The following is a 14021-nucleotide window of genomic DNA, read 5'->3' on the forward strand; positions in this document are numbered from 1 at the left end:
GTTTTCACACTCCAGTTGGGGTGGGGCAGACGCATGTAAACAGAGCAAGGCTTCCCTTTGCCCAGGACAGACCCTTCCAGAAGCCTGGAGCTGGGCACATAATGACAAAGCGGTAAGCAGGCAACAGTCCCAAAGAGAAGGGTCTGGAAGGCGCTGGCTATGAAGCCAAGTGAGAGTGAGTCCTGGGGGTGGCAGAAAGGAGCCCCCATGTTTCGCCTGTCCCCTCCACCCCTGGGGGTATCTGGCAATGTCCAGAGGCATTTAGCGGGTGGTAGCCCACAGGGACACTGCTGAACATCCTGCAGCACACAGGGCAGCCAGCCACAGCTGAGAACTACCCAGAGAAATTCTGAGTTGGATTAAGACACATCTCCTAAGACTAGGCAGTCTGTGATGAGGCAAGACACTGCTATCACACGTGGGGCTCCCACTGAGCTTGGGGTCCCTGACACAAGGGCCCAGCCTGCTGATTAAATGACCAGAAGCACCTGGAGGGCAAGACCCAGGCCCGGCTCTGCAGGTGAGCCGTGCGGTGGGAAGGGATGACCATATGAAACGCGTGTGTCCCGCTCAGCATTCCCATGAAGTCTATAGTACAGACATAAGAAGTATGGTGTCATTAGCAGCTGTTCTCTGAGACAGACAACTCTGAAATGGAGGGTGATGGTAAAGCACCCCCACCAGAAAAAAAAAATAAACAAGGTAATATATGTGATGCCTAAGACGATATCATCTATTAAAAACAGACATGCACCCTCCTCCCCAGGCAACCCTCCAGAGCGCTGCTGTGAGATTTCTACCAAGATCAAGTTTCTGAAGTCACTTTCCACAGGACTGGAGATGGTTCTTCCTTGCAACAATAATAATGGGAGATAAGTTGGGAAGAAGCTGGTTTAGTGAAAATATAATTGAGATCTAATAATAATAATAATAATAATAATGATAATGGGAGAACTGGGAAGCCAGCAGGGTCTCCTACCTACTCTCTGATTAACAAGCTCAGAAGGAGACTTCTCTGGCAGTCCAGCGGTTAAGACTCCATGCTTCCAATGCAGGGGGCATGGGTTCAACCCCTGGTTGGGGAACTTAGACCCCACATGCTACGTGGCCGAAAATTAAAAAAAAAAAGCTCAGAAAATCAATGCTGGAAGGCTGACCCACTGTCTCCCCAGTAAACAGGTTCTAGAAGGTAGGCACTGAATAAGCTGTGAACAAGGCTTGTGAGAGCGCCGGAGCCCTCTCATCTTATGGCCTAAAAAAATCAGGCCCCTGGCCCAGGTGATCTGTATTCTTACAAGCAGGGAGGGGTGGGGCTGGGAAAGCCCCGACCAGAGGCCTTGCCCTGGGGCCTCTGTGATCCTGCATCTCCTTGAGCTAAACAGCAAAAGGTTCAGAGAAACCATGCCTGGGGAAAATCTATGTTTGAAGTCTGGGAGCCTGAAAAGTCCAAAATGGAAAGAAGGAACACAATTTAGGAGACAATCAAAGCTTTATAAATTGCAAAACCTGATCAGGAAAATCAACTTGAGAGGGGAGAGAGGGAAGCAGCAAACCAGAATCTCTGTTCTAAAATAGAAGCTTCAAATCACACAGCAATGTCAGAAACCAAAGTGCCCAGCTGTTATCTGCTTTCAGGCGCCTCTCAAAATCAGCTACCAACTATACCCAACAACAACTCAAAAATGCAGAAGCTAGATGTTTCTTCTGAATCAGAAGTATCTTACCATATAATGTTTTTAAGTTAAAGATGTCTTATGAATATTTTAGGCTAATCCTCACCCAGCCATTTTGTTCCCCTTTTTATTTTCAGTTTCCTTTTGAAAATCATTTTACCCATGGAGGATTTTGCGACTGGAGCAATTTTTCAATTGTAACTTGCTTTTTGGTTTAGACTTTAGGGTAGTAGTTTTAAAATGAAGTAACTCATGTCTTGCCCTGTATTGGCCCTCTAACTGATCTTAGCTTCTTCCTGCTTCTTTTGGGTTCAGATCAATGAAACAAATAATGGTTTCAAGTTACACGTTTTCTTTTCATTATAGTATACATATCCTAAAGAGGGCTTCAAGAAGTGTCCTGCAATAATAATTATTTTAATAATTTTTAAAATCTCATCAAAGATGAAAAAGAAAAAAAGGAACCTGACATTCCTTCTACAAATGTTTTTATTGGGTCCTTTTCATAGGGAGTGAGCTTCAAGAGTTAATGAAACTTACAACTGGTGAGAAAGACACTGTTAAGTAAGTACTTGCTATAAACTTTCTGCCACGGAAGGAACATCCTGACTCTGCTCACTTGTCGTTTTAGGAAGTTTGAACTGGCAGTGCCAAAGAGCAGGAAGACACTTGCAAGTGAAGCATGTTAGGAATATAGTTATCATCCAGTTCTTTTTTGAATCAAAAGCCTAGTCGAGATGGTTGGCCCATCTCTGAGACACCCTTTTGGCATTATTGGCATCCCTTGACGAATACTGGCTTGCCTACGAAGTGTGTTTAATGCATTTGTGGACATCAAAATAATACAGAAGTACAAATTGGAGAAACGTGTACTGCTCAATCCCAGATGAGAACAGAACCCCTTCAAGAGCTTAAGCCACAAACAAGCTAAGGCTGTCAATTCACCACTCAGTCTTTCTGCTTGTATGCATTTGGTGCCTCCTGGACAGCTCTGGGAGTAAAGGCGAAGCAGTGAGCAAGGTACGTAGGGTCTCTGACACCTGGAGCAACAGAAGAGACCTCCAGGAGGAATTAAAGGAGTAATTAAACAGATAAAGTAGGAACACAGACAGTGGTAACTAAAAAGAAGCACACACAGTTGTAGGAGAATGAGGCTGGGTTTGGAGGGGGTGGCGGGGGTGAGCCAGGGGGTCTGAGATGGCAGAGGCCAGATCAACTGGGGGATGTGAGGGCAAGGAGGTCTTTGGGATTTCATGCCAAGCACAAGAGGAAACTATTGAGGATTCCTAGTAGAGGACTGACACTCTCTAATTTACCTTTTTAAACAATAAATTACTTAGGCTCCCAAATGGAGAATGGGGGGGGGGGGGGTGCGGGGGAGAGCCGCAATTGTAGGAAAGATGCTAGTACCTTGGACTAGGGCGGGGTGGCGGCGAGGGAGAAGGGCTGGACCTAAACACCACGTTTGAGAGGCCGACTCAACAGTCCTTGACAACAACTGAACTCAAGGGACGAGTTCACAGGAGGGAAGACAGCTCCCAGGTTTTTATGTCTCAGGTTTTGATCTGAGTCTACCGAGGCCACTCCCTGAGGTGTGGAAGCCTGCGGAGGGAGAGGTTTGGCAGGCCTACAAACCCCCTATAGGAACAAACTGGGTGTGAAGTTTTTACGTTTTCAATTTAATGTTTTATTCTTTTAGGACATTAACAAGGATAATTAAATCAGACCACAAAAGGAATTCAATGTTAGTATTTTTCAAAATCGTGCGTGTTCTAGTTGCCCCTTTAACGCTCTCGGAATCTGGACACAATGGGAGTGAGTGGCAAACTCTAAAGAGTGCATTTGGTGAAAAGCTCGCTGAAAACGTAACTGCACGCTCCTGTTTCCTTACATCTCCGATGCTTGTGGAAGAAAAACTCCCCGGCCTCACAAGGTGGACTGGCAGGGTGAGCGGACCGCAGAGATCCCAGAGCCTCGGTCGTCACCGTCCCCCTGGGGTCCCCGGCCTTCCCCCGCCGCGATCGCACTCATCTTCCGAGGCCCGGCCGCGGAAGGTCGCCCGCAGAGGCAGCCAGGAGACGGCGGGTTCCATCCCGGACTCGGGGCGGGGGGGAGGGGGGGGGGAGGCGACGGCTCCCGGGCGCCCTGCGCCGCGCCCCCGCGCCGCCCTGCACTCACACTCACCCGCGCACACGCGCAGCCGCTCCCGCTCGAAGGCAGGGGCTTCTCCAAGGGCGGAGGAATCGTGCGGACGCCTTGGCGTCTCTTCCTTTCCTGGCTTTCGCCCGCTGCCCCGGCCAGGCGCCGGCCAGCAGGGTCGGGTGCCCCGCCCGGGCGCCTCCCCCCAAGCCCCCCAGCCCGAGGGCGCGGCGGGAGACGCAGGGCCGTGCGCCGGGGCGGGCAGGGGAGACGCTTCCCGCGCGGGGCCTAGGCGGCGGGGCCGGGACTCCGCGCCGGCCACGGCGGGGCAGCGCTTACCTGCCGGCGGCGGCGGGCAGGGCCGCGGGCGCCTGGGGCGCGGGGCTGCGCGGGGCCGGGCGGACGGCGGCGCTCCGGGCCGGGCCACCCCTCTGCCCTCCTCTGCCGAGGCTCCGGCCGCGCGCCGGAGGCCGGGCCGGGCCAGACTCACTTCCTCAATCCTGAGCGGGGCGGGCGGCGCGCGGGGCGCGCGGGGCGAGGGGCGGCCGCCGAGAGGCCTCCGCACAGCGCGCGCGGGAAGACCCTGCGCTCGCCCGCCGGCTTCCCTCACCGAGACCCCGGAGGCCACGGGGCCCGCAGGCGCTCCCAGCGCCTGTCTCCTCCAGGTCTGGGTCCCCTGCCCTCCGGCAGGCAGTCGCAGCGGCAAGATTGGTCGGTTCTCGGCGCAGCCCAGCTTTCCCTGCCCCTCTGTTCCGCTCAGCAGCGAGATCCGCTGGTGAACTCCGGACTCGTCTATGGAGGCAGTAAATACTCAAAAGTGTACAACTCTTTATACAGAAGACTAGACGTATGTAATGTAAAATTTTAATAGTTTGCAAACCTCACTCCTTCCACCACATGCATTTACTAAATTACGGATACATACAAAGATATCACTGGTGAATCATTTTAAATTGTCTGGGTTTATTTTGGGGGTGGTGGTGGTAGATAAATCTGCTGGAGTGTAGGCAATTTATATTTCAACCTAATAAAAAGATGTACCCACAATTAAGGCCATTATCCAAAGACAGATCATAATGCTGTACGTACATGCGGGCGGCAGGCTTTAGATTGGGCTCCACGTGCCCACCCGGGAAGAAGACTTCTTCGGAAAAAGCGGATGGTTCTGCACCCTGGCAGGCTCCTCCCGTGTACGGCTATGACGGGAACATGCCCAGGGTTTATCCCAAGGCGCAAAGACAAATCGCCAGCACCCTCACTGGCTGTTTCACAAAAGCCGGCCAGCAGCAGCCCGCTCCCGCCTCCACGACCTCGCAGACACTCTGAACGGTCACCACGGTCGCGTTCCCTGGGTCCCTGTTCGAAGAGGGGACCACGGGGCACCCGCTGAGTTTTGCGCCCAAGAGGCTGCCCCGCCGGCTGTCCCGGACCACACGCCCCTCCAAAAGGGAGGGTGCAGTTCTGCAATCCTGCCTTCTCCACCACGGTTCTAATTCCAGTATGCAAAAGGCGACAGTATGGTCGCTACCGAAAAGTCCCTAATAATTTGCAGGGCGTGGCGTCCACGGTGCCGAGTGAGCCCGGCAATCGCGGCGCGGCGCGCACCCCCACCCCGAGGCGCCCGGTCCTGCCATCTAGCGGGACCGCGAGGAAGCGCGCGCCGGGTGACCAGCGGACCAGGGGGCAGACGTGGCCCATGGGGGTGAGGACAAGCCCGTTTTAAATGAGCTTGCCATCCGCTGAGAAATGTGTCCAAGGTAGAAAGCGCTTGTCACATGGGTGGCCTGTTTCGAGCTGGTTGTATTCCAGCATTTAACCGTATCCTTGGCATGCGTTACTTACAGGTTTGCATGAGGCGATTGTTACAGGTCAGTTAAGATTTCTTTATCCTTCTTAACCCCCACTGACCAACGTTTCACGTTGGAATGCTGGTAAAGAATCCACCTGCAGCGCAGAATTCCTGAGTTCCATCCCTGGGTGGGGAAGATCCCCTGGAGAAGGGAACGGCTACCCACTCCAGTGTTCTGGCCTGGAGAAAAAGGAGTTGGACAAGACTGAGTGACTTTCACTTTCACTTTCTAGGTTTTATCCTAAGTAGGTAATGGAGGCAGGAAGGGGTTTCCCTGGTGACTCAGACAGTAAAGAATCCGCTTGCAATGCGGGAGACCTGGGTGCCATTGCTGGGCGGGGAAGATCCCCTGGAGAAGGGAGTGGCTATCCACCCCAGTATCCTGGTCTGGGGAATTCCATGGACTGTATAGTCCATGGGGTTGCAAAGAGTTGGTCAGGACCAAGCAACTTTCACTTTCACGGTGGGGTCAATTGGAAGCTACCTCCCTGAGCTACCCTTTCTGCCTTCTGAAGGTGTGGTAGTTTTTTTTTAATTGGAGGATAATTGCTTTGCAACATTGGGTTGGTTTCTGCGACACATCGACATGAATCAGCTGTATACACACATCCCCTCCCTCTTGAACCTCTCTCTGACCTCCCACCCATTCCCACTCCTCTAGGTTGTCACAGACCAAAGGGTCTGAGCTCCCTGCGTCATATAGCAAATTCCCACTGGCTATTCATTTTAAATAAATAAATTTTTATATAATAAATAAATAAATTTTAAATAAATAAAGTATATGTTTCAGTGCTACTCTCTAAATTCTCTCCTTTCCCAGCTGTGTCCACAAGTCTGTTCTCTATGCGTCTCCATTGCTGCCCTACAAACAGGTTCATCAGCACCATACTTTTTGTTGTTGTTCAGTCGTTCAGTCATGTCTGATTCTTTGTGAGCCCATGGACTGCAGCACAGCAAGCTTTCCTGTCCTTCACCATCTTCCAGAGTCTGCTCAAACTCGTGCCCATCAAGCTGGTGATGCCATCCAACCATCTCATCCTCTGTCGTCCCCTTCTCCTCCTGCCTTCAACCTTCCCCAGCATCCTTCCGACCATCCTTCTAGATTTCATATATATGCATTAATGTATGATATTTGTTTTTCTCTTTCTGACTCACTTTACTCTGTGTAATAGACCCTCAGTTTCTAGTCACCTCCCTTCAGCTGGGTATTCAGTTTCCACTGATATTTCTCCTGGGACACTTAAAAAATGTCACTTATTATCAACCTTCAAGCTCAAGACAGGCTAGGAGCAAGAACTTTAAAAGGGCTCAGTCTGCCATTGGGAGAAGCTCGGGTGTTTCAAAGGGCCCACTTTTAGAGAATGTGCCAACTTACTGTCCCCAACCGAAAAGGCACTGTACACACACATGCACACACACACACCACAGCCAGTGTATGTCCTCAAAATGGTTCCTGTCATGGTAAGCCAAACGAAGGAAATGCTGTTTTCCTTGAATTTTCTGCTCACATTTCAGTTGGGAAATGGAAGGTTTCTAACTGCATTCAAGCATACACAAGTGCATAAATTAAGATGGATCTTATCCAAGTCTCCCTCAAGTTTTCTCTGAAAGGGTGGAACTTCACCTCTACATGACCAAAATGAAATGGACTCAAAATGAGAGGCATGGTTGAACATGGTGGACCTAACCAAATACAGAAATATTCTTCATCTAACCTCAGGGTCAGTGTACGACTCAGTGATTGAGGCTTACTGGTCTGAAGCCTTAGAAACTCTGGGTAATTTAAACAGAAACACAGAGATCCTCATAGAGAAAAGTGACAAAAATGAATGCTTGTGTACACAGTTGCAGGATACAGTGTTTCCCTAAGCCCCCAAGCAACCTTCCCCACATTTTCCACACTCACATCCTCATCACTTTATGATAAAAATGGACTCAGTAAGCTCAAATGACAGCTTTAACTTCACCAACTAAGATGCAGAGCCTCTGAGGCCAAGCTTGCTGCCTCATCCACCCCCAAGACCATAAAAGTGAGTTACACACTCAAGCTAAGCACAGGACTTGACTGATTGAGCAAATGAAATTTTACCCTTAAGTGACTGAAACCACTTTATTGTAAGTCACTTTGTACCAAAGTTCTAAGGAAAAGAAAGGTCAGTCACAGAATTAAAAGGGGTCTTCTGGTGTTTAAATGAAAAGCCATAGTTTTTTTCAAATATCTGATTTTATTTTATAGTTATTGCATTGTTGGACACAATCTGCAATTAGGGTCAGAATTCCCAGGCCAATAGATTTTTTTAAACCATACCACAGGAGTAAACCTTAAAAGAAGTAAAGTCTAATACTATATAGATTTCCATTTCTAAATACAGTATATTACAGAAGGTTAAATACATCACCTCTGTTTACTTACAACTATAAAAAGATACATTAACTCTACCAATTATAAATAATGTAGCATCATATTAAAGGCATTATTGTACAAGGAAAGAATAAGAACCCTCTAATGTATTACTATCAAGGTTAGTGTCTTTAGTTACTTGAGATAAAATCCTGAAAATTCAGCATATGAAGTCAAATCCTGATTTAACAAGTTACTGGTACTCTAAGTGATGTGTTGTTAATTGATTGAGAGAAGGTGAATTGCATATTGCATATTTCCAACAGGAATGATTACCTCACTTCACATAAGACTTTCTCTATACATAACACTGATTTTGACATAAACCTCCATTTCATTATTCTTCCCCCCCCCCACAACTTAATTCTCGAACATAACTTAATTCTCAAACATAAGCACCATTAGAAAAGTACAAGTTAGTAATAGTAAAAGTATCTGAATAACACAATTGCAGTTTGGTTTTGTTTTTTTAAAGCTCTGTGGGACACTTTCAGTTTTCCAAGCTGAAACCTGGAATTGCACATCCTTTGGATACACAAAGAGGAAAAGAAAACTTTTCAACCTGTCAGTGCAGTGCTCAAGCCACTCTAGTAACAGACCCAGTTCCTCCATGAAGTTCAGATGTTATTTGTTAATTAATCACTAATTAATATCAAAACAGGACTTTGAAAAACCAGAGCTGTATTACAACAGCAGTCTTTTCAGTTGTGTATGTCTTACTCATCTAAAATGTTGATAACCCATCTGAAGAAAAGGAAAACTACATAGGTTTATCATAAATCAGTGCAAGTGGAGAAATGCCTAACTGGGAAAAGCAAATTATGGCTTTAATTAGTAAAATGTGGGACTTAATGATCCTAGAATCTGTACTGTCAGAGCACTGGGTCTTTAGCAGTGATGGTGACACTCACGACATTTCCTGCCTTGATTAAGGTAGACCATGACATGCGTTAGATAAGCTCTTATGGTTGTTGATTTGGTCCTATTCCAAAGGCTGTATTGGTTTTAAGCTGAGTCCCATGGTCAATGTCAAGATGCAGTCCTTGAAGACCACTCACACCAGGGCCTTCAGGACCCTTCCATGGTACTTGCTTCCCCTAAGTTCCCCACATCAGATCCTCCCAACCTTGTTTTTTAAAAAAAAATTTTTTTTAAACTTAGTGCTATTCCTTGCTAGTGAGTAGTTGGAGGGGCTTGTTCTGTGGGCAGGTAATCATGAGGAACCTGCAGGTAGAGTCCTGTTTGCAGAACATACAGGGGATTTTTTTTCCAAATCCTTACTGGAGTTAGAGTCAACAAAGCATTTTAAAGTGACGGCTCGATACTTCAAATACCACTTCCTGTTGACAGTGCCCTGAACCTCCTCACTGTCCCAGGGATCTGGTAGAAAGCAGAAAACAGAGATGGCCCTTAATCCCAACCCCAGGCAGGACTGCAATTTCACACACAATATTTCTGTCAATAAAGAAGGAATGTGAGAGGAAAACAAAAATCGTTTTCAAATCCAGTAGATTTAAAGTCTCCAGAAGAAAGTATCCCAGGAAGGTCAGAATGTAGGTTTTTCTTCGGTAAGTTCCATCGGCCACATTCAGTTGTCAGATGTTTGAAGAAGGAACCTGCTTCTCCTTCAGGGATCCTTGTCATCAAGTTTGATGGTGACAGTTTTCACTTCTGTGTATTCAGCCAGCGCATATTCACCTCTGTGATCACAGAAAAGAGAGATATAAAATGGGGAGGCACTTAGCCACTCTGCGTGAACTTTGGTCTAATGCTTCAAAGGTGAGTACTCTGTTGGGCAGTCTGGAGTCTGTGCAAAAGGCCAAACAATGAAGATTTAATAGAGTCTAAGGGCTGTAAGACCATCAGTAAATTTAAGTACCTGGATGTGTAACTGAAGGTTAAATATCAAGTTGTGTATGTGTGTGATGCTTTTGAAATACTCAGGACTAAGGATTTGCCTTCAAAGGATGAAGGGTATTTAAAACAAAGTGGTGAATTCCCTGGATGAGGGGTGGCAAGCAGAGAGAGCCTGTGCAGTGAGGGATGGGCAAACTGAGGAGTAGATGGATAACTTCTGCAGATTTATAACTTCTGCGGGCAATCTGGAGCCACTGGAAGAGACAAGAAGAGGCAGAGGCCTGAAGCTATTGACTGGGCTGTGGCCAGAGCATCCGTGAGAGGCAGGGCTAAGGAAGGACCTGGAGCTGGTTTTGAAGAGCACAGCTGGGCACCAGCTGTGAGAAGAATGAGGCCCGGACAGGGGCACGGACGTTAGCGGAGTGGACACGAGGAAGTCCACGGCCTCTGAGTCCATGTTTCTGATATGTGTCCCTTCCTTAAGTCCTGCAGAGCCCAGTGACCCGACTCAGGCACCATGAATCATGCTTAGGGCCCCTGCCCAGAACTGAGAGGTGGCTTTGGATCGATTTAAAAGTCTCTGCAACCCTTTCTCTGCCATTATATAAATAAGAAAGTGTACCTGTTTAGGAAAAGAGGTAGGTGTTGAGGGGGCTACTGAGGCTCTGCCACTAGAAACACTTGAGGCAGAATCCCATCTCATCCCTTAGACCAATGTTTTTCAAAGCGTGGCTCCCTGACCAGCAGATCAGCCTCACCTCAGAACTTGCTGGAAATGCAGCGGTTCAGGACCCCCAGATCTTCTGTGGGAGGCAGAATAATGCCCGCCTCAAGGTCCTTATCACAAGTCACTGAAGCTTCGAAAATATCGTATGACGAAGGGGAATTAGGGTTGCAGACGGAATTAAAATTAAAATTAGCCGACTTTAAAATAGGGAATGTATCCTGAATTATCTGGGTGGGCCCAGAGTAATCACAAGGACCCCTGAAGGAGGAAAAGGGAGACAGAAGAGATTCAGAGGACGGTGAAACTACAGAACAGCTCAGAGAAATGCAACAGCACTGCCTTTGAAATGAAGGAAGGGGCTGCCAGCCAAGGAATATGGGAGGGAGGCCCTAGAAGCTGGAGAAGGCAAGGAAATAGATTCTTTCCCTTGAGTCTCCAGAAAGGAATGTAGCCCTGCAGAGATCTTGATTTTAGCTAAGGGAGAGCATGTCAGATTTTCAGCCTTCAGGACCATAAGATAATAAATTCATGTTGTTTAAGCCAAAAATTTCATGATTATTTATTGTAGCAGCAATAGAAAATTAATACATCTATTGAACCTAGGAGTGGGACCCAGAAATCTGTGTTTTAACAGCCAGAGGATTAACAAGTCATTGGATTCTGATGCAGTTCAAGTTGGATAACTACAAGCTTGGATCTGTGCAGTTTAGGCAAGTTTTTTGCCTTCACTGAGCCTCAATATTATCATCTGTAAAATGGGAATACCATCACCTCCTTATAGTTAGAATTGATTCAAATAGAACAAGTTTGCCTACTATGTGCTAGGTAAAAAGTAAATGGTAGAAAGTAATATTATTATTTTATTGCTAATGTGTCATTGAGATTTTATGGTAGTGTCCTAACACCAAATTCAAGGACCTGTGATAATGGGTGAATTATTTTGTAATTCTTTTCTAAACACAACAAAAACATAGAAGCTATATACAGAAAATTAAGTCCAACTTTTGCAGAGCAGAAAGCTCCATCAAAAGTCCAAAGGCAAATTACAAACTAGAAAAATTACATTTACAACACTGTCAGAAACAGAGTGCTGTTTTCCTTAAAGCACAAAGAACTCTTACAAACCAATTTTTAAAAAATGGAAAAATCAACAAAAGATACAAACAGTTTGCAGAAAAAAAAATAATAAAGATTACCATAGGTGTTATTAAGGTGCTCAATCCCTTACCATCAAAGAAATGCAAACCAAAAGAGTGAGGGGCCCAGTCTTCATGTGCTGGATACCTGATTTGGGGAATTTATTCTGGAAACAATTTCTCACAAGTGCATAAGGACTGATGCACAAGGAAGAACAGCAGCAGGTTTGAGGCAGCAAAGCTCCTTGGAAACAGCACCAAAGTTAGTCATAGGAGACCACCAATGAAAAACATAGCACATCTAAAGCCCATTCTTAACAGCACAAGTATTTTCTTCTCAAGTCATTTGAAAACAGAAAAGAAATACATGTTTACATCAATTGTATGCACAGAAAATGTACAAAACCTTTAAATATGAGCACATAGTGTTACAGTGTAAAAATTCAAAGTGGTGGATTTGTCAGCTTCATAAAGAAAAGCAAACCAAGTGATGAAGTCATGTTGAACCAGCACATAACTAGTAAGTCCAATATGAAATCACCCCTGTAAAATGAAGTGCATGAATCACTTCATTCTTTTTATTCCTGCACTCACTGCCCTGCTCAAGTTTTTGTCACTTTTATTTGCTCCACTGTGGCATTTCCTAAACAGCTTCTCAGCCAGTTGTGACCACCTTGGGGCTCAAGGCCATCCGTAAGCCTAGTCTTTCTGCCACTGGACCTCACCAGAACACCTGGGCGCTGGTACTGCTGATTACAGAGTTCACTGCTCTGCGCTCAGTGCCCAGCATGTGCCCGGGGCATCAGAGGTGCTCAGTAAATATATGCCAGTGGACAAAAGGAACCCACTGGATGGCAGAACAGGGGTTACTTCTAACAAATGGGATTGAGGGTCAAGGGAGGAAAGCCTTGACTTTCCACGTGTCTCTACAGGGTGGATTTTTTTTTCCTTACTGTATTGCAAAGCAAAACAAAGAATTAAGAAAAACACCCAGGAGGAGGAGAAACTGTAGGCTTTGTTCCCAGATCTGCACAGGGGGAGACGTGAGCGACCCGTGGGTGGCCAGCAGAGAGCCCGCCAAGCCAGGAGCCTGGGGACGGGGAAAACCATGGAATCCACCACATGGGGCTCCACATGGAAAAGGGGAACTTACTGCAATGTGAAGACATTAATTAGAAACAACTGAAAGTGGGGATTGGTTTTCGAGCCGGTTTCCGGGCTCCTTGTGGATTATGTTAAAGTACATTGTCAAAAACTTTGGGAAAAATATATGCCAAGGGCCAAAAAAAACAGATGTCCACAAAAGTCCCCATTGCAGCTAATCAGCAGGATGATGCATGGCCTGGGTGCAGTGGGTCCTCCCCAGGACCTCCTGCAGTGGATAGGCAGAACCACGGAGGAGGGGGAAGACGCAGGCCAGGAAAGCAGGGAGTGGACAGAGGGTAGGAGTCAGCTGCCCAGGAGTCAGGTGAGTCCCACACACCCTTCCTGCAGCTCTGACATCCAAGGACATCTGCTTCAGTGACTGAAGATTTTGCTGTGGGTGGAGGCTGCGCCTGGCCCCAGAGGAGGACCTTGTGGGGGCTGGCTGAGGCCACAGCGCAGAGGAGACAGATGAGGGGAGCCCAGGGGAGCAAGGCCCTGTGGTGTGCCAGATTTAAGAGTTCAACCTCAGGGGCTTCCCTGGTGGTTCAGGGTTAGAAGGAAGCCACCTGTCAACACAGGAGGCGTGGGTTGGATCCCCAATCCAGGAAGATCCCACGTGCCACAGAGTGACCGAGCCCAATGCCACACTATTGAGCCTGTGCTCTAGAACCGTATTACCGAAGCACGTGTTCCAGAGCCCGGTGCCCCGCAAGAGAAGTCACTGCAGTCAGAAGCCCGCACAGCACGAGGAAGAATAGCTCCCACCAGCCGCCACTAGAGAAAAGGCCCCGCAGCAATGAAGCCCCATCACAGCCAATGAATAAGTGAGTACACATATAAATAAAAGAGTCCTGTTCCAACTTTCTCACTTACTGGCAGTGTGACCTGGAGAAGGCACAGGACTGCCCTGAGTTTTCTCATCCGGAAACAGGGACGGCGGCAGTACCCACCTGCAGTGGACTGCACGTGTGTGTCTGCCTGAAATTTGCCAGCTGAAGCCCTAACCCTTCATGTGAAGGAATCAGGAGGCAGGGCCTTTTATCTTGGGCCTGACACAGGAGACCACAGTCTAGGCTGATGGAGCACAGCTTCC

The 14021-nt window shown here is 47.5% G+C and overlaps 2 protein-coding genes across 6 annotated transcripts in view; both read right to left on the bottom strand.

Annotated features, from left to right (window-relative positions):
• The window catches only part of LRRK1 (leucine rich repeat kinase 1), a 150174-nt gene extending 144382 nt beyond the window's left edge, over positions 1-5792 (bottom strand). Inside the window, exons 1-2 of one of the 5 annotated variants that reach the window (XM_043489446.1) lie at positions 4902-5358; positions 4152-4604 (exon numbers count right to left, since the gene is read on the bottom strand). The gene's annotated coding sequence lies outside the window, so the exon portion shown is untranslated. Of the gene's footprint in view, positions 1-3857; positions 4082-4151; positions 4605-4901; positions 5359-5654 lie in introns of those variants that run through there. The other 4 variants (XM_043489447.1, XM_043489444.1, XM_043489449.1 and 1 more) reach the window with 4 other exon arrangements.
• A 2074-nt stretch (positions 5793-7866) lies between these two features.
• The window catches only part of ALDH1A3 (aldehyde dehydrogenase 1 family member A3), a 38471-nt gene continuing 32316 nt past the window's right edge, over positions 7867-14021 (bottom strand). Inside the window, exon 13 of the mRNA XM_043490269.1 lies at positions 7867-9762. Coding sequence (XP_043346204.1) covers positions 9690-9762 — 73 coding nt within the window. The 3' untranslated portion in view covers positions 7867-9689. The remainder of the gene's footprint in view (positions 9763-14021) is intronic.

This window comes from Cervus canadensis, chromosome 17 (genome assembly GCF_019320065.1).
Source record: "Cervus canadensis isolate Bull #8, Minnesota chromosome 17, ASM1932006v1, whole genome shotgun sequence".
Lineage (NCBI taxonomy): Eukaryota > Metazoa > Chordata > Mammalia > Artiodactyla > Cervidae > Cervus > Cervus canadensis.